This window comes from Pelobates fuscus, chromosome 7 (assembly GCF_036172605.1).
Source record: "Pelobates fuscus isolate aPelFus1 chromosome 7, aPelFus1.pri, whole genome shotgun sequence".
NCBI lineage: Eukaryota > Metazoa > Chordata > Amphibia > Anura > Pelobatidae > Pelobates > Pelobates fuscus.
The window spans coordinates 87,866,805-87,890,331 of NC_086323.1; the positions used below are offsets into that span (position 1 = coordinate 87,866,805).

The window sequence follows — 23,527 nt, forward strand, 5'->3', positions numbered from 1 at the left end:
GGACTGCTCCTGTTGATTTCATTAAGTTCATTAAGTGTTACCAATACTGATTATTATTATTATTATTATTATTATTATTATTATTATGATATTTATAGAGCGCCATCAAATTCTGCAGACCTTTACAATGGGTGGACGAACAGACATGTAGTTGTAACCAGACAAGTTGGACACACAGGAACAGAGGGGTTGAGGGCCCTGCTCAATGAGCTTACATGCTAGAGTGAGTGGGGTAAAATGACACAAAAGGTAAGGATAGTATTAGACTATTGACAGTTGCTGAAGAGGAATCAGTTGGGATCTATTAACAGTTTAATTTATACGCTTTTATGAAGAAGTGTTTTTTAACGATTTTTTGAAGGAGTGGAGACTGGGTGAGCATCTAACGGAGGAGGAAAGCAAGTTCCACAGGAACGGTGCAGCCCTAGAGAAATCTTGAAGGCGAGCATCAGAGGTGGGAGTACGGACAGAAGATAGACGTAAGTCTTCAGCAGATCGTAAGGGCCTAGACGGGACATACTTGTGTATAAGGGAGGATAGATAGGTGGGAGCAGCATTATGTAGAGATTTGAAAGCAAGAACCAAAATTTTAAATTGAGCTCTATATTTTATTGGAAGTCAATGTAGGGACTGACAGAAGCGTGAGGCATGGGAGGTGCGGGCAGACAGGAAGATGAGCCTCGCTGCCGCATTCATTATGGACTGTAACGGCGCTAGTGTTGTCGCAAACATAAAATTTTCAGTTCGCGAACTGCGAACGCAAACTTCCGCAAATGTTCGCGAACCGGGCGAACCGCCATAGACTTCAGTAGGCAGGCGAATTTTAAAACCCACAGGGACTCTATCTGGCCACAATAGTGGTTGAAGGGGGGGGGGAGACCTACTCTCCTCCCCCCCGGCCCCCACCCCTGGGCGGCGGGTGGGGGCCATAAAGATAATGAGGGGGGGACCTACTGTCCTCTCTGGCCCCCACCCCTGGGCGGCGGGTGGGGGCCATAAAGATAATGAGGGGGGGACCTACTGTCCTCCCCCCACCGGCCCCCACCCCTGGGCGATGGGTGGGGGCCATAAAGATAATGAGGGGGGACTTACTGTCCTCCCCCTCTCCGGCCCCCAACCCTGTGCGGCGGTTGGGGGCCCTAAAAATAACAATAAGGGGAGGACCTACTGTCCCCCCTGCCCCCACCCCTGAGCGGTGGGTGGTGGCTCTAAATTTAACAATAAGGGGGGGACCTATTGTCCCCCCCGGCCCCCACCCCTGAGCGGTGGGTGGGGGCCCTAAAAATAACAATAAGGGGGGACCTACTGTCCCCCCCAGCCCCCACCCCTGAGTGGTGGGTGGGGGCCCTAAAATTAACAATAAGGGGGGACCTACTGTCCCCCCCCCCCGGCCCCCACCCCTGAGCAGTGGGTGGGGGCCCTAAAATTAACAATAAGGGGGGGACCTACTTAATTTAAAACGAAATAAATAAATAAATAGAACATCCACATCTTTGATTTGCCAAACATATACGCTTTATCACCAGTCATTGCCCCTTGTATTGTCATTTTGGATGGTTCTAGAGAACTGATTTATTATAACATCACTTTTTATATTAAGATTTCCCATCAACCAAAACTGCAATACCAGTCATAGCTCATTGCAGTGTTGGTTAATGGGAAATAGCAAATAAAATGTTATGATTATTAATTATACAAACCATCTGCTATCTAATCTCTAGGAAGGCAGTATACTTATTAATGCATCATACAACAAATACAAACACATCACTCTATCAATAGAGATGTCGCAAACATAACATTTTCGGTTCGTGAATGGCGAACGTAAATTTCCGCAAATGTTCGCGAACGGGCAAACCGGGCAAACCGCCATAGACTTCAATAGGCAGGCGAATTTCAAAACCCACAAGGACTCTTTCTGGCCACAATAGTGATGGAAAAGTTGTTTCAAGGGGACTAACACCTGGACTGTGGCATGCCGGAGGGGGATCCATGGCAAAACTCCCATGGAAAATTACATAGTTGATGCAGAGTCTGGTTTTAATCCATAAAGGGCATAAATCACCTAACATTCCTAAATTGTTTGGAATAACGTGATTTAAAACATCAGGTATGATGTTGTATCGATCAGGTAGTGTAAGGGTTACGCCCGCTTCACAGTGACAGACCAAACTCCCCGTTTAACGCACCGCAAACAACCGCAAAAAGTCCATTTGCACAACCGCAAACTCCCCATTTGCACAAGGTTGGATACCAAGCTAGCCATGTCCTGTTCCTTGTCCTCACTGATGTCATTGAAGGTCTCTTCCTCCACCCAGCCACGTACAACACCAACGGTCACCGAAAGGTGACAACAAGCCCCCTGGGACGCCTGCTGTGTTTGGTCTTCCACCTCCTCAAAGCCTCCTTCCTCCTTTGACTCCTCTTCTTCAGACTCCTCTCTCTGCATTGCCTCTCTCTGCGTTATTATAAGGTGTGTTAAGTAGTACTATTCCTATCAGTTTAATCCCTGTTACGTCCCCTATCAGGGGAAGTGTATATGGCATCGATTTTAGGAACCGGGAGATGGAAAAAGATGCTTGGTCGGTCCTCCTACTTCAAATTTGGGGCACTGCGTGTGCAATCTAATGTGCCACCAGATAGGAGTGGTGTGTTAAGTAGTACTATTCTTATCAGTTTAATCCCTGTTACATCCCCCTCATCAGGCCTTTTTTAGTGGAATGTATCGCCCACTGTCAGTCCCTTTGGGATCCATCCCTCATTCATCTTGATAAAGGTGAGGTAATCTAGACTTTTCTGACCTAGGCGACTTCTCTTCTCAGTGACAATACCTCCTGCTGCACTGAAGGTCCTTTCTGACAGGACACGTGAAGTGGGGCAGGCCAGAAATTATATCGCAAATTGGGATAGCTCAGGCCACAGGTCAAGCCTGCACACCCAGTAGTCAAGGGGTTAATCGCTCCTCAGAGTGTTGATATCTGCAGTTAAGGCGAGGTAGTCTGCTACCTGTCGGTCAAGTCGTTCTCTGAGGGTGGACCCCGAAGGGCTGTGGCGATGCGTAGGACTTAAAAAGCTCTGCATGTACTCCATCAACAACACGTCTGTAAAGCATCCTGTCCTTGCCGGCGTGGTCGTGGGAGGAGGAGGATTACTTTCACCTCTTCCCCTGTTAGATTCCCGTTGTGCTGTGACATCACCCTTATACGCTGTGTAAAGCATACTTTTTCATTTATTTTGGAACTGCTGCATCCTTTCCGACTTGTGGTAATTCGGTAACATTTCAGGCACTTTCTGCTTATACCGGGGGTCTGGACACCCAGTGCAGGTCGTTCTCCTTCAGCCTTTTTATACGAGGGTCCCTCAACAGGCACGACAGCATGAAAGACCCCATTTGCACAAGGTTGGATGCCGAGCTAATCATGTCCCGTTCCTCGTCCTCAGTGATCTCACTGAAGGTATGTTCTTCCCCCTAACCACATACAACACCACGGGTACCAGATAGGTGACAACGAGCACCCTAAGATGCCTGTTGTGGTTGGTCTTCCTCCTCCTCTTCAAAGCCACATTCCTCCTCTGACTCCTCTTCCTCACAATCCTCTTCCAGCGTTGCCGCAGGTCCAGCAAGCGATGCTGATAAGGCTGTTTCTGGTGGTGATGGTGACCACAACTCTTCCTCTTCCTCTTCACGCTCATCTACGGCCTGATCCAGCACTCTTCGCAGGGCACGCTCCAGGAAGAAAACAAATGGTATGATGTCGCTGATGGTGCCTTCGGTGCGACTGACTAGGTTTGTCACCTCCTCAAAAGGATGCATGAGCCTACAGGCATTGCGCATGAACGTCCAGTAACGTGGCAAAAAAATTCCCAGCTCTGCAGAGGCTGTCCTAGCACCCCGGTCATACAAATAGTCGTTAACAGCTTTTTCTTGTTGGAGCAGGCGGTCGAACATTAGGAGTGTTGAATTCCAACGTGTCGGGCTGTCGCAAATCAAGCGCCTCACTGGCATGTTGTTTCGCCGCTGGATATCTGAAAAGTGTGCCATGGCCGTGTAGGAACACCTGAAATGGCCACACACCTCCCTGGCCTGCTTCAGGACGTCCTGTAAGCCTGGGTACTTATGCACAAAGCGTTGTACGATCAGATTACACACATGTGCCATGTACGGCACATGTGTCAACTTGCCCAAATTCAAGGCCGCCAACAAATTTCTTCCGGTTTCACAAACCACTTTGCCGATCTCCAGTTGGTGCGGAGTCAGCCACTGATCCACCTGTACGTTCAGGGCGGACAGGAGTGCTGGTCCAGTGTGACTCTCTGCTTTCAGGCAAGTCAACCCCAAGACGGCGTGACACTGCCGTATGCGGGATGTGGAATAGTACCTGGGGAGCTGGGGGGTGCCGTTGATGTGGAGCAAGACGCAGCAGCAGAAGAGGACTCAGCCGAGGAGGTTATGGAAGAGGATGGAGTAGGAGGAGTAGAGGAGGTGGCAGCAGGCCTGCCTGTAAGTCGTGGCGGTGTCACCAACTCCTCTGCAGAGCCACGCATTCCATGCTTGGCAGCCGTCAGCAGGTTTACCCAATGCGCAGTGTAGGTGATATACCTGCCCTGACCATGCTTTGCAGACCAGGTATCAGTGGTCAGATGGACCTTTGCCCCAACACTGTGTGCCAGACATGCTATTACTTCCTTTTGCACAATCGAGTACAGGTTGGGGATTGCCTTTTGTGCAAAGAAATTTCGGCCGGGTACCTTCCACTGCGGTGTCCCAATAGCTAAAAATTTTTGGAACGCCTCAGACTCCACCAGCTTGTATGGTAAAAGCTGGCGGGCTAAGAGTTCAGACAAGCCAGCTGTCAGATGCCGGGCATGGGGGTGACTTTGTGACATTGGCTTCTTACACTCAAACATGTCCTTGACAGACACCTGACTGTGGGCAGATGAGCAGGAACTGCTCAAGGCGAGAGACGGAGTGGCGGATGGTTGAGAGGGGGCAAGGAGGACAGCAATGGTTGACGTGGCTGAAGATGCTGGACCAGGAGGAGGATGGTGGCTTTGAGTTTGTGTGCTGCTTGTACTCATGTGTTGATACCATAGGCGTTTATGATGTGCGATCATGTGCCTTCGCAAAGCAGTTGTACCTAGGTGGGTGTTGGACTTCCCACGACTCAGTTTCTTTTGGCACAGGTTGCAAATGGCATCGCTGTTGTCAGAGGCAGACACACAAAAAAAATGCCACACTGCTGAGCTCTGCAATGACGGCATTCTGGTGGTGGCAACAGCATGCGTTGATTGGCGTGCTGTCTGGCTGACCCCGGGTGCCGATGCATGCTGTCTGACTGTGCCACTAGCTCCTTGCGATGACCTCCCCCTGCTTCCAACTCGTCTCCTCCTCCTCTCTGTCTTCCCATCTGAACTTTCGCCCTGTTCTTCTTATTGCCGAGCAGGCACCTACGTGACATCCATGGACGCATCGTCATCATCAACCGCTTCACTTGTATCTGACAACTCAGCAAAGGAAGCAGCAGCGGGTACAACATCATCATCATCACAACGTACGTCCATGTGTGTAATGCTGCCTGCCTGAGACATATCCCTGTTATCTACATCCTCTGGCAATAATGGTTGCGCATCACTAATTTCTTCAAACGGATGTGTAAATAACTCCTCTGACATACCAAGTGAAGCGGCTGTGGTGCTAGTGTTGGTGGTGGCGGCAGGTGGGTGAGTGGTATCTTGAGAGGTGCCCGAAGCTAAGCTGGAGGAGGATGGTGCGTCAAGGTTCCGAGCGGCAGCTGTAGAAGATTGGGTGTCCTATGTTAGCCAGTCAACTATGTCCTCAGAACTTTTCGAGTTCAGGGCCTCTGAACACTGGGCATTATTCTAGGGCCAAAGGGAATCACAGCACCATGACCACGACGGCCCCTGCGGGGTGGCCTGCCTCTGCCTGTCATTTTTTTTTCGATTAGTGGTACTATGCGTGCAAGCTACTGTGACAACAGATATGAGTGGCATTGTGCACTGGCAGAAGTTGGCAGAGTAGACGCTGTAGGCCTGACACACACGCTTGCAGACAGCTAACTGCTATTGAATCTATTACAGTCAAAACATTTTTTTTTAAATGTACACTACTGTTACACCAGATATGAGTTGCACTGGTGTGACACTGTGCCCTGGCAGGCACTGAAACGCACACGTGTGAAGGAAGCTGACTGCTATTATTTCACAGTCAAAAAAGTGTTGTTTTTTTTAAACGTGCACTACTGTTACACCAGATATGAGTTGCACTGGTTTGACACTGTGCCCTGTCAGGCCCTGAAACGCACACGTGTGAAGGAAACTGACTGCTATTATATTACAGTCAAAAAAGTTTAGTTTTTTTTAAATGCAAGCTATTGTGACACCAGATATGAGTGGTGGCACTGGGCAAGTGGGCACAGTATATGCTGTGAGCCTGACACACACGCAGGCAGGCAGGCAACTGCAATTAGATTACACAGGAAAAAAAAGCAGACTTTTTGGGGTGCTGTCCTTACAGCAGAGATCAGATGAGTCCTTCAGTACTGTAGTGGACACTGAATACACTAGCCTAGCTATCGATTTCCATATTAAATCAGCAGCAGCTACACTGTCCCTCCTCTCACTAAGAATGCAGCTTCCAAATGAATCTAAAATGGATGCTGTCCATTAGGTAGGAGGGTCTGGGAGGGAGGGTCTGCTGCTGATTGGCTGGAATGTGTCTGCTGACTGTGAGGTACAGGGTCAAAGTTTACTCAATGATGACGAATAGGGGGCGGACCGAACATCGCATATGTTCGCCCGGCGCGGCAAATGCGTACAAGCTATGTTCGCCGGGAACTATTCGCCAGCGAACTATTCTGGACATCTCTATCTATCAATACACACAGTTTTAATATTTAGATCAGGGGTAGGCAACCTTTTAGCAGCACTGTGCTGATATAGTATTGTGATGTCCCGTAGCGTGTTATTTTTACTGTTATTGCTTTGTATCGTTGTATATGTGCGTCTATGCAAGTCCGTCTTTAATATTGACTGGACCCTGGGAAAAGCATTTGCTTGGGGCCCCCTGGACCCTGTCCCCCCTCCCAAGGCGTGAAATCACGTACTCAACCCCAACGCTGACACACACAGACATGCTGACACTCACACACAGACATGCTGACACTCACACACAGACATGCTGACATACTGACACACAGATGTACTGACACACACAGATATGCTGACACAGACATACTAACACACACAGACATGCTGACTGACACACACAGACATGCTGACTGACATACACAGACATGCTGACTGACACACACAGACATGCTGACACACACAGACATGCTGACTGACACACACAGACATGCTGACTGACACACACAGACATGCTGACTGACACACATAGACATGCTGACACACACAGACATGCTGACACACACAGACATGCTGACTGACACACACAGACATGCTGACACACAAACAGATATAATGACACACACACAGATATAATGACACACACACAGATATAATGACACACACACACACACACACAAGCATACTAACACACGCCAAATTTACACTTTTAAACCCACCCTCCAGTTTCCTACCTTTCCTGCTGGTGGCTGAAGGTGTTGGGAGGTGGGGTCTGGCTCTCTCGACCAGCCCCCCTCCACTCTGCGCGTTCCTCTCTTTGTGGGAGGAAGTGATGCATGGCCGTCCCTTCCTCCCAGCCTGCTGCCAAAAAGCAAGGGGCCCGCTCGCGCTGTTAAAGCCCCTTAGCGCGCAACCAGACCCCTGCTGATAGAAGCCCACCGGGTGGCCCTTTGTGCATGGGCCAGCCGGTGGGCCTCCTCAGTGTGCGGATTACCGGCCAGGGGGTGAGAAATAGTTGAGGCCAGCGGGGCTCACGGTGCAGCTGCCCTGTTTGCCCTGCGTTAAAGACAGCCCTGCGTATATGAGCTGTTATATTGTATATGTTCATATACAGTAGTTTATGGTACTGTGTATGATACATATGAATGTAAGCTGTGTATGGGGGCTGCTAGTGAAATTGTGTGTGTGGTTGGATATGTCACATTGTGTGTTTGGTAGTGTGTGGGGGCTTATTGGGATATTGCATGTGAGAGGCTGCATGTGGGGTTGTATGCATGTATGTGGATTGTTAGTGGTGTTGCGGATTGTGTGTATGTTTGTGTGTGGGCTGTCCGTATTATTTGTATGAGGGGAGGGTTATGCTGCATTTCTGTGTGTATCTAGCCGTGTGGGTGACTTCCCTGGGTTCCAGTGGGGACCAGGCCGGCCAGGTACATGTCAAGGACAGGAGCTGCAACAGCAACTGCGTGCTGCTCTACTACTGTGTGGATTCCCATTCACAAGTGCTGGGAGGAAGTGACCTGAGATCACTTCCTCTACGTGCTGCAATGCATAAATTGAGGATTGTCCTTCACCACCTTTTCGGATTTGCAGATATCTGAAGTTTTACTGGGACTCCTGATAGGCCAGAGCCTGTTTGGCTCTAGCAGCCTTGAGTGCCGTGCAAAGGCACCTCGAGTGCCGTGCATGGCACTAGTGCCGTAGGTTGCCTACCCCTGATTTAGATCATACATTGGCCTCGGTTTAATAAGCTTTCCAAATAATACAATACTGTTGGAACAACTTTCCAAATGATTTATCTAAATTCCCATAGACTTTCATGATGACATCATAAATCATTTGGAGAGTTACCTGTTACCCAGATCAAGATGGATAACATATAAAATTGCATTTGCTTTCCAAGAAAGGGTATTTCCAAGTTTCATTACTGAGCTGATGAATTGTAATGTGACATAGCTCACTGGTAAAGCTTACGAGAGGATGAAATGACTCTGACGTTTCTCTATCACAAGCTGTAAAGAGAAAAGCCTCCTGGCATTTTGTCAGGACTGGCAAAGTGGACAGGGTCAACATAATATGCCAGTTGCACAAGTGAGTTCAATCTTGTTTGACACCTCTGGAGTATGAGATGGAAGAAGGGGTATTTGTATACCTTACACTCTGTTGTAATCTAATCTATTCTAATTCTACAAAATAGCCTGTGATTTATAGGAAAAGTAAGGATGATTGCTTGTAATATATAAATATATGAAAAAATACTATCTATCTATCCATATGTATGTATACTGTGTATATTTTGACTTAAGCATTTAAGCATTTCTAATCTTTTGAAAGTAGGGTGACCGGATCCATCGGCTTCATCAGGCTGCTGCACTATTCATACTTCACTTCGTTGAAGTTGGTTCCCATCTTGCTATTGTAACTTACAATGACACAGCAGAAATCAGAAGTCCTTTACGCCAAATAGACCATGATGATGTGCGTAGGAATCTTACTTCTAATCTTCCTAATACTGCCAGTGGAGAATCATATATCTGTAAAGGGGTACTGTCAGGACTCCAGGTAAAATATATATTTATACATACAAAGTTGACCTCATATAATAGTTTTTACCCTTGAAAATGAAGTTGTTATAAACAGACTTGGTATAAAGGTAGATAGGTATATATGTCATAGAGTAGAAATGGAACACTGGAATGAGTGTATGGTCATAGTATGTGGATTGCATGACAAGAATAAGGAAAGGTAACCGTTTATTTTTTAATTGAATAGTAGGGTTCTAATTGATTAGTTATTAAGGGGATATATTTTAGTGTATTTTGTGAGTTACTCTTTGGCAGATGCTAGTGGTATTTTTTGTTATTGGATATTTGACCAAATTGATGCTTTAAGCTAGTCTTTGACGCAAATATGGCTGTAGAAAAGCAAAAAGTTCCGATGCATGTGCAGTTAGTGTAGGCTCCCATGTGTTAATACGTGGTCTTTGTATGTCTACACAACTTGAAGTCTCCATGCCACAGATTAGGGCAGCTGAACTTCGTCATACCAGTTAGTGGTTAAGTCTATATTTTCCCAGTCTATCTCACATAGATCAGGTGTCTGTGTCTTCTAAAGAAGTGTAGAATCCAGCTTAGAAGGTCCAGTGGCATTATGAAGTGTTCGTAATATGATGAGCTGGGAGATTAAAGCGGGTGGGACCAGTGGTTTATCCTGGTTTTGTGCAGGACAAAAAACTCAGGGGCCCCCTACCCCCCCCCCCCCCCCCCTGCGACACCCCCACCCAGCCCTTCCAGCCTGCCCTGCATTCTAAATACACACACACTCACTAACAGACACAGACTCACTCACTAACAGACAAACACACACTCACTAACAGAGACACACACACACACTAACAGACACACACACTAACAGACACACACACTAACAGACACACACTAACAGACACACACTAACAGACACAAACTAACAGATACACAGAGTCAGACACGCACACAGTCAGACACACACACACTAACAGACACACACACTCACAGACACACACACACACACACACACACACTAACAGACACACACACTCACAGACACACACACACACACTAACAGACCCATTCACACACACACACACACACACACACACTAACAGACACACATACACTAACAGACACACACACACTAACAGACACACACACACACACACACACACACACACTCACTCACATTAACAGACATGCACACAGTCAGACACACAGTCAGACACACACAGTCAGACACACACAGTCAGACACACACACTAACAGACACACACACACACTAACAGACACACACACTAACAAACACACACACTAACAAACACACACACTCACTCACATTAGCACACTCACTTAAAAAAAAATGTAACCCCCCCCAGCCTCCTTACCTTTAGGAATGCTGGGGGGGGGGTTCTCCCTCTCCCGGGGGCTGCCGGTCGGTCGGGCGGCGCTGGTGAGGGAGCACTTTCCCCTGAGCGCTCTGCTCAGCTCCCACATGCACAGCAGAGTGATGCCGGGAGCCGGAATATGACATCATATTCCGGCTCCCAGCATCACTCTGCGGCACGTGAGGGAGCTGAGCAGAGCGCTCAGGGGAAAGTGCTCCCTCACCAGCGCCGCCCGACCGACCGGCAGCCCCCGGGAGAGGGAAACCCCCCCCCCCAGCATTCCTAAAGGTAAGGAGGCTGGGGGGTTAAATTATAACCATTATAAATAAATGTTGTATCCATATAGCACAGCCCTCACCTTTGCTAAACAATCCTACTTTTCTTCTCTTGTTAGTTCATGCTCATGCAGTCCCAGGCATCTCTTTAATACCTTTAACTCTCTCCTTCGCCCAACTTTAGCCCCCCCTCAAACTGACCTTTCAGCAGCCTTGCATGCTACTTTACCGGTAAAAATGAACAGTTAAGGAAATAATTCTCCCCCTTTGCTCCTCCCTTTTGCAACCACACATTGTACAGTACCTTCCCTACCCTACAGGTTTTCTCCCCAGCTACAGAACAGGAGGTGGCTTCGCTTCTCTTCTCCTCTCATCCCAACACCTGTCCGCTTGATCAGATCTCTCTTCCCTTATCTTGTACCATACTTAACACACATCCTAAACTGCTCTCTTTCATCTTGTGTTGTCCCTGCTCCCCTTAAGCATGCTGCTGTTGTACCCATCCTAAAAATAGCCATCCCTAGACCCATTTCCCCTTCAAACTATCATCCCATATCTCTGCTTCCTTTTCCCTCAAAGCTTCTAGAAAGACTTGTCTTTACTCGGATGACTCACTTCCTAAATTCCAACTTCCTCCTCAATCCTCTTCAATCTGGCTTTTGCCGCCTCCACTCTACTGAGACTGCTCTTATTAAAGTTACAAATGACCTAATAACAGCTACATCCAAAGGCCACTACTCCATACTAATTCTTCTTGACCTCTCTGCTGCCTTTGACACTGTTCTCTAAACTCTTTAGTCTCTGTGACACTGTTCTCTCGTGGTTCTCCTCCTATCTCTCCCAAAGTTCGTTCAGTGTCTCCTTTTGACACCTCCTCCTCTCACCCTGTCTCGGTTCTTGGTCCTCTTTTGTTCTTTCTTCATACTGCTTCTCCTGGCAAACTCATTAACTCCTTTGGATTCTGCTACCATCTGTATGCCGGCGACACCCAGATATATCTCTCCTCCCCTCATCTATCCCCCGTGGTCCTACAACTAGTCACTTCTTGCCTTTCTCCAATCTCTGACTGGATGTCCTCCTACTTTCTGAAACTCGTTTTCTCTATTTTTCCCCCTCATAATGCTGATCCTCCTCCTTCGCTTTCCCTGCAAGTTGATGGTACTTGCATCAGTCTATCCTTGCAAGCTTGTTGTCTTGGTGTTTTCTTTGATCCTGGCCTCACCTTTGCCCCACATATCCAATATGTTGCTAAAACCTGTCGATTCCACCTTAACAACATCACCTGCATCTGACCCTTTTTCACACAAGATGCTGCCATGCTCTGGTAATCTCTCACATGGATTACTGTAATTCTCTACTAGTTGGTCTCCCCAGAGGCTGACCTGCCCTGCTACAATCAGTAATGAATGCTGCCGCCCTGCTGATCTTTCTCACCTGTTGCTTGCCCTTCTATCGACCCTTACACTGGCTCCCTGTATCCTATAGGTGTCAATTCGAAATACTGACCCTTACCTATAAAGCTCTAACCAACTCTAGCCCCTGTTACATTTATTCCCTGATTCATAGATATGCCCTTTTCCAGTCTCTCCGCTCTGCCGATGACCACCTCCTTTCCGCTTCTCACACCCTTACTGCTAACCCGCACTTGCAGGACTTCTAACAGGCAGCTCCCTTCCTTTGGAACAGCCTGCCTACCCCCATCAGACTCTCACCTAGTCTTTAATTGTTTAAAAAGTCCCTCAAAACACATCTGTTCAGAAATCTTTATGGACTCCCAGAGTAACTTATCTAATCAAATCTGTCTCTTGCTCTCCTAAAGAGCCATACTTCACTCTCACCTCCAACTCTGCTACTTTTCCACCTTGTTTGGTGGCTGTCACCCTTACTGCCCTGTTGTGTATTTGTACCGCACCTCCTCTAGACTGTATGCTCGTTTGAGCAGGGTCCTCATCTACCTATTATTCCTGTGTCACTGTGTAATTGTCTCATTTATTGTAAATTTCCCCCCTTTCGTAATATTGTAAATGACTGTGAAATTAGTTGGCGCTATATAAATACCAATAATAATAATAACAACAACAGTTTGAGAGATGAGAGATAGGGGCAAGAGGGAGCACCTCTGTGGGTATACATATATGTATTTTCTCTAGGGAATGGTAATTGAAGAAAACATAAGAGTCTTCTTTACCATGGATATTAGAGTCTAGTGCATGCCAGATATCCCCTGATTTCTCACCACCCCTCTTGACTCGTGTCTCTGACTGCCTCACTACTATTTCCAACTATATGGCTGCTCATTTCCTTAAACTGAACCTGTCCAAAACAGAACTTCTGGTCTTCCCTCCCTCAAATGTTGCTACTCCCTTGTCTGTGTCCTTGCTAGTTAATGGTGCTACCATCCGCTCTACCTCTTAGGCTCACTGCCTAGGTGTTCTCTTTGACCCCGACCTCTCCTTCACTCCTCATGTCCAATCAATTGCCAATCCTGCAGCTTCCATCTCAAAAACGTTGTGTGCATCCGACCCTTTTTAACGCCTGATACGGCAAAGGTACTTGACTATGCCACTGTCCTCTCTCACCTTGACTACTGTAATCTGCTTCTCAGTGGTCTTACATGTTCCCAGCTTGCCCCATTACAGTCTATAATGAATGAGATGGTGAGGCTCATCTTCCTGTCAGCCCATGCCTCCCCCCTTTGTCAGTCCCTACTGACTTCCCGTAAGATATAGGACTCAATTTAAGATCCTGATACTTGCTTACAAATCTCTACACAATGCTGCTCCAACCTACTTATCCTCATAATACACAAATATATCCCATCTAGGCCCCTACAATCTGCCAGAGACCTACGTCTAACCTCTGTTCGTACTCCTACCTCTGATTCTCACCTTAAAGACTTCTCTAGGGGTGCACCATTCCTATGACTTTCACTTTTGGTTATACTTTAACCCAATCTCCACTCCTTCAAAAAATCTTTGAAAGTGTATTTCTTTAGGAAAGCATATCAATTAATATGTGGGCAGCTTTCCTTCCCCGCACCCTGATTCCTCTCCTGAAACTGTCATCAAAACAAAACACTAAACCCTCAATGAACACTATCCTAGCAACCTACTTTTCTACCCTACCCTTATCTTTAGTGTCACTATACTGCACTCCCTCTAGCATGTAAGCTCATTGAGCAGGGTCCTCAATCCCGCTGTCCCTGTGCGTCCAAATTGTCTTGTTACAAATACGTGTCTATTAGTCCACCCATTGTACAGCGCTACAGAACTTGTTGGCGCTTTATAAATAATAATAATAACAATAATGATATAGTGCTATAGAGATCAGTCATCTTCATCCACAGATTAAGCTAAATCTGGACATATATGTTTGCACTAGGTTTCCAGGGATCCATTATCTTGTTTTTTTCTGTTTTTCATGTTAACTTTCTGTACCTAAATCATTATATCTATCATATTGTTACAATAAAGATGCTGCAGTAGAAATAATTATTCTGGTTGCATATTATGGACCAATATGGGCTATGACTCTATTTTAATATGCCATAGTGCAACATTGCTCACAGATTCAAGCACTTATGAAAAATAAACAGCAAATATGAATTTTAATTTTTGTAGTTGCTTAAAACTCTTGATGGTAATGGAGATGGAAATGAAATCATTTTAGTGTCTGGTGGCAGAGACGAAAATCTTGATAAATGCTTCTCCCAAGTGTTACTCAGTGGCTCTGTAATCCACACAATTGCCATTGGCCCCAATGCTGACTCAGAACTGGAATGCTTGTCGGAAATGACAGGTAAGTTATTTGTTCTTTGTATAATCTATAAATCTTTTATCTTCCCATAAATGTTACAACGGCATATATTGGTGATGATGTATGTAGGGTATGTGTCACTGTCCTTCATATGACAATCTTGTCAAATAAGATAGATTTAATATACAAATAATGTATATCAAAAAGCTTTTCAGAGTTATTTTAATATCTTTGAACCATTGTGGATCTGGAGATTGTGTCCTCCAGTTTTTATGGCTTGGCCCGGTACTACTTTTGTGATCTTTCCACAGTCTTGCTATTGAAAACCACTTAAGTTAAACCCTCTCCTTCTTCAAAAACACCACTGTATTAGCTAACAAATGAACTGAAAATACAAAAATAAATACATTAAAAACACTGGACTCAAAAAAACCCCACCTAAATCATATGAAAAGAAAGCCATACAAAGGGCATAATGGATCATATATAAATCAGTCCCAAACCGTGAAAACATGATCACAGCATAAACAGTAAAGAAAAAAAAGAAAAAAGATCTGAAATCCTTGGTCCCCCTATTACTCAGAGTAGAACCCCAGTTTTCTCACTCCTTCCCTCCTACTCTATATGTTGTGGCTGAGCCCTAAAACAATTAGTCTAATTAACTGGACCCTCAACTAAACCGAGGGATGGCTACCTATAGTAACCTATGCTGAGCATTAAAGTGATATGTAAATGCTGTCCAGGAGAAAATAAATTAATTGGCTAGAATATCATGATCTGTATCCAGCTTGTATTTAATGTAATATTATATTCATTTAGGGGGATCTGCATTTTTTGCCTCTGGTAATATGGTTTCGGACAGCTTGATTGGTGCTTTCACTGAAATATCTACTTCAAATGGAGACCACACACATAAGTTTGCTAAGGTAAGTTTGTTAAGGTCAGTTTGTTGAGGAAAACACATTCAAAAAACCACAGACATATTAATTTGTTTCACTTCCAGCTGATAGCTAGGTCTGCACAACTGGCAGTGGCAGTATTAGAATGATTGATTTATCCTGTAACCCCTATTAGCATTGGGCAATTATAAATCGTGAATAATCGTATAAACTAGAAACTATTTGAATCATCTCAGTTAATACCTTGGATCCCCCCATGGTTTTGAATTGAAGTGAGCATGAGGCAATTAATATTACATTTCTAATGAGGCAATTCATATTAAATGGATTTATTTGTCTGAACTACATAATAGTAATGCTTATTTAAAAGAAAATGTAGAAAATTATTCAATGTTGATGCAAAGCTTGTGGTAAAATAGCTTATCTAACCTAATGTGCATGCTTATCATTCTCATGAGTGAGAAACCCTGATTAACTGATCACCAAATCCTATCGTATTAACTCCTTCAATTGATTATATTTATTAAGTACTGTATCATATGTGTATATGCTCACTTTAATTAAAAACCATGGGGGGATCCAAGGTATTAACTGAGATTGTGGTGGAATCTCGGTAAAAATAAATTTAGTAGGCCGAGATTACCACGTGGCATGTGTACGTGCATATGCTGACGTATCGATCAGTTGGTTGCACGAGGCAAGATACGATCAGTAGTGTACGGAGCATGTGCAAGAATACAGGATATAGTATTCCCCCTCCTCCATTGTGCTGGACAAGCCATGCGGTCAAACAGGAAGTTAATTCTTATTTGTGTTGATTGGTTAAGAGAATGTGCGGGTGGAGCTTAATATGGGAGGAGTTATATGCCTATATAAGGAGCCTGCACTATTGTCCGGGGCTCAGAACTTGCTGTATTTTGGTGACGTTAGTCCCTCTGAGTCCCGATCGGTGATCCAATAAAGAATCTCTTCCTTCCTGAAGAAACCTGTGTCCATCTCTCTGTGCTTGGCTTCCGTCAGTTTCTCCGGTATCATTTGGTGCATTGGCCGGGAAGCTCATCGTTCAACGGTAGCTGAGAGGCAGAGGCGTGAGACGGTCTATCTTTGCCCACGTTCTCTACGGCTGCACCCCTGAACTTCTGCGTGGACCTCCCTTCGTCTCGGCGCCACTGGTCTGTTGTCCAGGAGATCATCGGCCTCTACGTGAGAAGTGCTGGGGTGTCCCCGTCGATGAGTGTGAACTCAGGTTCAGGAACGAGGAGGTAAGACAACTGCTGTTTTAGACGGCAGGACCCACTAGGGGTATACCGATTGTGCGGTAGGCCCAAAGGGGTTTTGAATCTGTGTATCTGCCCCCTCTGTCGGAGGCAAGGAGCGAAGGCGCACCGCTCGATCGAACGCTCTTTAGTCAGACCGTTTGATTTGGTTAGTCAGGCGGGGTCCTGGTGTAAATAGCCCTAGCCGGACACCGGTGTCTTGTCTAGACTAGCGTTCTAGGGTGTATATTACGTTCGCTAGGTCGGAGGGACCGGGAGACTAAGCGGCGCCTGTGTAAATTCGGTTCGCTAGTTCTCATCCTATCTGGGCTAAGTGGGAAGGCGTGTAAATTTGGAACCCACTAGACTTTTGATAGTGCGACTAAGAGGCGCCTGTGTAAATTCGGTTCTCTAGCTCGCTATATATGTGGTGATTGGGCAGTGTGGCTAACCAAAACGGGTGTATATAGTTTTAGGTAGTCCATCAAGGTACTGGCCAATAGTTTAGTTGGGAATTGTAAATGTGTTAACGATTGTTTAGTAAAGTGTATATCTTGTTAGATAGCGCGAGCTCAGCCGTCTAGCGAGAGTGTTAATAGTGTGTTGCTGTATTATAGTGCACGGTACCATAACCCTGTATATATACTGACACTGTATATAAGTACTAATCATTGTCGTCCATTGCATGTTTAACACCATAACCACTAATAATTGTATTGTGACCTTAACTTGTGCTTTGACCTATGCTAACCGTACTGTAACCGCTATTTGTAAAAGACGATGTTACTGGGGTGTGTTATAGACGGGTAATTCATATATAGAGAATTATAGCGTGGGTGACTGTATAGTTACGCCAAAGGGCATAATATTGATTATATAGTGACTGGTGTAACAGCTGTGTGTGTACGGGAATTCCCTGAGTGTTTATTGTTATTGTGTACGTTTCACTTGGTAACCGTACCACGTGGTGCTGTTGCCAGAGGAAACGGGTGTGACTGTTGAATAAGTACGCGTGTATAGTATTCGTTGTCGACGACGTTCCATTGTTAAGTATGGGTGCGTCGCAGTCAACGATCCCGGATCCCTTAGGTTGTATGGTGAAGAATTTTAAAAAGGGATTCAAAACTTGTGATTTTGGGGTTAAAATGTCTCCTGTACGTTTGGTCACTTTGTGTACTAGGGAGTGGCCTACTTTGGTTGCGGCATGGCCGCCACGTGGCAGTTTGGATCCAACTCTGGTACAGCGCTTACACGTGGCTGTATCGGGTAGGCCTGAACTTTACGGCCAGTTTCCTTATGTTGATTGTTGGAGACAGGCCGTAAATGACTCGCCAAAATGGCTCCGGACATGCCACGAGGAGCAATGTTGCCTCATGGTAGCTAGGACTTGTTCGTCCACTAGGACTGGTGTTAGGCCCATTTTGGACACGCCCCCTGAGTCCGAGATCCCTTTGCCACCCCCTTACTTTCCGTTAAGAAGAAGTGACGCAAACGCAGGAAGTCCTGCAGCCCTCCCCTCATTACCCCCATCCACTTCCGCTTCCTCCTCCAGTACAGGATCTACCCCCCCTCGTACTAAATCTCCCCTTCCGGAATCAGAACCAACCCCCATTAAAAACGAATATCCTGATTTGGCGCCACTTCAGACTTCCGGTCAAGCTTCATCTAGCTCGGCTCGAAGTGTTTTATTTACCACCTTTTCCCAAAACCAAGCTCCCACATCCCCATACCCTATTTCTCCCCGACTGGAACCCATGACTGATGCCCCTCCACGTAGCCCCATACAGACCCGACAGTTGACCGGTGCCCAACAATTAAGACACTATCAGATGCCTCTTCGTCTGAATCCCGGGTCAGCCTATATCGATGCCGCAGGTCAAATGGCACACGCTGACCCTGTCTTCGTATATGTCCCATTTACTACAACCGATCTTTTAAACTGGAAGACCCACAATTCCTCGTATACCGAGAAACCACAAGCTATGACTGATCTGTTCACCTCAATAGTACAGACACATAACCCGACATGGGCTGATTGCCAGCAGTTATTAATGACTTTATTTAACAATGAGGAAAGGACAAGAATTAATCAAGCGGCCATTAAAGCACTAGAGGATAAAGCCCGTACTTTAAACCAAGCCAATCCATCAGCATGGGCCGCAACACATTATCCCAACACCGATCCCGATTGGAACGTAAATGGTGCTGATATGGTTCAACTCAGAGCCTATAGAGACGCTATAATTGCTGGCATGAAAGCCGGAGGAAAGAAAGCTATTAACATGTCGAAGACAGTTGAGGTGATTCAGAAAAGCGATGAAGCGCCCAGTGTCTTTTATGACCGATTATTGGAGGCATACCGCTTGTATACCCCCTTTAATCCGGAAGACGCAGACAATTCCCGAATGGTGAACTCCGCCTTTGTCAGCCAAGCTTACGGAGATATTAAGCGCAAGCTACAAAAGTTAGAAGGGTTTGCAGGTATGTCAATCACCCAACTAATGGAGGTAGCGAATAAGGTTTATATGAATAGGGAAACAGAAAGCAAGAAAGAGGAAGAGCTCAAGATGCGTAAAAAGGCTGATATGCTAGCTGTAGCGATCGCAGGCGTAGATAAACGGGGCCCAGATAGAGGCAATAATAGATGGAGTAGGGAGCCTTTGAGTAGGGATCAGTGCGCGTATTGCAAGGAAGAAGGGCATTGGAGGAACGAATGTCCGCAAAGAGAGCAGTACGAGAGAGACCTACCCAGGGCAGGCTACGGAAACTTTAGAGGCAGAGCGAGAGGTAGAGGAGGCCCCGGAGGGAGTAATGGTTATAGAGGGAGTAATGGGAACAGAGGAAGTGTTAGGGAAGACAGGTATATTCCAGCAGCGCAAAGGTCCCGCGATAGAGAAGGTAGGGACTTCGTAGGATTGGCTGACACGGTCATGGAGGACTATTGATACCGACCGGGCTCCATCCCCCTTGGTCGAGCGGAGCCTATGGTCGATGTATCAATAGGGGGAAAAAGGAGTGCGTTCATGATCGACACTGGTGCCGAACATTCAGTGGTAACTAATCTAGTTGCTCCTCCATCTGGAAGGACTATTACTGTGATAGGAGCAACTGGAAGAAGTGCTGAAAAACCGGTTCTTAAAAGTCGACTCTGTACATTGGGAGGCCACGTAATAAAACATCAATTCCTTTATATGCCTGAATGTCCAGTCCAATTGCTGGGACGTGATATGCTATCAAAATTACAAGCGCAGATTACGTTCCTACCAAATGGAACAACATCTTTAAAGTTTAATGGACCTTCAGGTATCATGACATTATCTGTACCAAAGGAAGAACAGTGGCGACTTTATACAGCGTTGACTAGCCAAAACCCTAGGAGTGATGAGACATTATTTAACATACCAGGAGTTTGGGCAGAGAACAACCCACCAGGACTGGCCCGCAATATTCCACCTATAAAAATTGAACTGAAACTTGGGGTTTATCCAGTGAGCCTAAGACAATACCACATCCCGCAGAAGGCTAAGAAGAACATCCAATCCTATCTGGATAAGTTCATACGGTATGGTATCCTAAAATTCTGTACTTCCCCCTGGAACACCCCATTGCTGCCTGTTCAAAAGCCCGGTACAGATGAGTATCGACCTGTGCAGGACTTGAGAGCAGTCAATGATGCGGTTGTTAGTATACATCCAGTTGTACCCAATCCATATAACCTGCTTGCTTTAATTCCGGGCGGGGCTACTTACTTCACAGTCTTAGATCTTAAAGATGCCTTCTTTTGCCTCCGAATTGCCGCAGAAAGTCAATGTATTTTCGCTTTCCAATGGGAGAACGCTGTAACGGGCTCAAAACGCCAAATGACTTGGACAAGACTGCCCCAAGGGTTTAAAAATTCACCTACCCTATTTGGTTCAGCCCTAAGTCAAGATCTACTGGATTTCGAGTCCATCCCAGGAGAGTGTGTCTTGTTACAATATGTAGATGACTTGTTGATAGCAGCAGTTACAAAAGAAATCTGTCAGCAAGCAACGCACGATCTACTGCACATTCTCTGGAAGGCAGGATACAAGGTGTCTAGAAAGAAGGCTCAGTTGTGTTTGCCAACTGTCAAGTATCTGGGATTCCATATCTCTGAAGGTCAAAGAATTATGGGGCCAGAGAGAAAAGAAGCTGTCTGCCAAATACCAATACCCAAGAATAGAAGACAAGTGCGAGAATTCTTGGGGGCAGCAGGCTTCTGTAGGATATGGATTCCCAGCTATGCGATACTAGCAAAACCTCTGTACGCAGCTATCAAAGGTACAGAGCACGACCCCTTCTTATGGACCCAAGAACAGCAAACGGCATTTGAAGATGTGAAGAAGGCTTTGATGAGTGCCCCAGCATTAGGTCTACCTGATCACACACGACCATTCTACTTATATGTACACGAGCAAAGAAGAATGGCTGTGGGAGTATTGACACAGTACTTGGGATCATGGCAAAGACCTGTTGCCTACATGTCTAAGCAATTGGATGCAGTGGCCAGCGGACTTCCACCTTGTCTAAGAGCCGTAGCTGCAGCCGCCCTGCTAGTAGCTGAAGCCGATAAACTCACTCTGGGTCAAGAACTTTATGTACGAGTCCCACATGCAGTACAGACGTTGTTGGATTACAAAGGAAATCATTGGTTTAGTAACAGTCGTATGACCAAGTATCAAGCAATGTTGTGTGAAAACCCAAGAGTGCATTTAGAGACTGTAAACACCTTAAATCCAGCTACCCTTTTGCCACAACCTACTGAAAGTCAACATGATTGTTTGGAAGTAATGGATGAAGTATTCTCAAGTAGACCAGATCTTCGTGATTTTCCCATCCAGAACCCCGATGTTCAATATTATACCGACGGCAGTAGTTATGTGAAAGAAGGGATCCACTATGCAGGATATGCAGTAACAACAATAGACAAGGTGATAGAAGCTCGGCCACTGGCGAAAGGAACATCAGCACAAAAGGCAGAATTAATAGCACTAACACGAGCGTTACAATTGGCTGAAGGTTTAAGAGTGAATATCTATACGGACTCTAAGTATGCGTTTTTAACCACTCATGCCCATGGAGCTTTGTATAAAGAAAGAGGACTACTGAATTCAGAAGGCAAAGAAATCAAATACGCAGCTGAAATCCTACAACTATTGGAAGCAGTGTGGGAGCCGAAAGAAGTCGGTATCATACATTGTCGAGCGCATCTGAGAGGAGATGGTGATGTAACCAAGGGAAATCGGATGGCAGATAGTGCAGCTAAGCGTGCTGCTGAATTAGGAAGACAGGAGTATGTGGGGCATATAGCTGCTCTTATACCAACTCCACTGTCCCAATGGACTCCAGTTTATACAGCTCAAGAAGAGGAGTGGTTAAAGACTAAACCGGGAAAGTATCTGGAGAACAAGTGGTATCAGCTAGAAGATGGAAGAATAGTCATACCAGCATCACTAGCAGTAGAAATTGTCCAAAATTATCACAACGGGACACATTCTGGGAGAGACAGTACTGAAGAATCTCTCAGAAAACATTTCTACATACCAAGATTGTCCAACTTGACTCAGGCCATTGTACGAAGATGTGTAACGTGTGCTAAAAATAATGCAAGACAAGGACCAGTAAAGCCACCAGGAGTCCAGTTTATGGGGGGACTCCCCATGTCCGATCTACAAATAGACTTTACAGTGATGCCTAAATCGGGTGGACATCGTTACCTGCTGGTAATTGTGTGCACCTATTCTGGCTGGGTAGAAGCATGTCCTACTCGTACAGAGAAAGCAGGAGAAGTTGTAAGATTCCTGCTACGAGAAATAATACCCCGATATGGACTACCCTGTTCTATAGGATCGGACAATGGTCCAGCTTTTGTTCATCAGTGCCTACAACAACTGACTCATATGCTTGGTATAAAGTGGAGGCTTCATACTGCATATAGACCCCAGAGTTCTGGTAAGGTAGAGAGAATGAATAGAACTATAAAGAACCAGTTGGCTAAAATGTGTCAGGAAACCCAACTTAAGTGGAACGTTCTCTTACCCATAGCTCTATTGCGAATCCGCAGTACCCCTACCAGAAGGATGGGCCTCTCTCCTTTTGAAATTATGTATGGGCGACCACCTCCCGTACTTGGTAACTTAAGGGGGGATTTGAGTCAGTTGGGAGAAGGAATTACCCGGCAGCAGGTTGTAGAGTTGGGTAAGACTATGGAGGAGGTACAGAAATGGGTACAAGATAGATTACCTGTGAATATTTATCCCCCTGTTCATAGTTATCATCCAGGAGATCAAGTGTGGATTAAAGAGTGGAATAATGTACCGTTAGGGCCCAAGTGGAGAGGTCCTTATGTTGTTCTTTTGTCTACCCCTACAGCGATAAAAGTAGCAGAAGTGACTCCGTGGATACATCACTCCAGGGTTAAGCCAGCAGCAGTTGATTCTTGGCAAGTTACAGCAGATCCAGAGAATCCCTGCAAGATCCGGTTAAAACGCACTACTCAGTCGGAGTAACGAGGAA

The 23,527-nt window shown here is 45.9% G+C and overlaps 1 protein-coding gene across 1 annotated transcript in view; it reads left to right on the forward strand.

Moving 5' to 3' along the window:
• Positions 1-23,527, forward strand: part of LOC134568708 (calcium-activated chloride channel regulator 2-like) — a 66,391-nt gene that overhangs the window by 25,970 nt on the left and 16,894 nt on the right. The window contains exons 7-9 of the mRNA XM_063427360.1: positions 9,223-9,447; positions 14,700-14,877; positions 15,655-15,761. Of these exons, the coding sequence (XP_063283430.1) occupies positions 9,223-9,447; positions 14,700-14,877; positions 15,655-15,761 (510 nt within the window). The remainder of the gene's footprint in view (positions 1-9,222; positions 9,448-14,699; positions 14,878-15,654; positions 15,762-23,527) is intronic.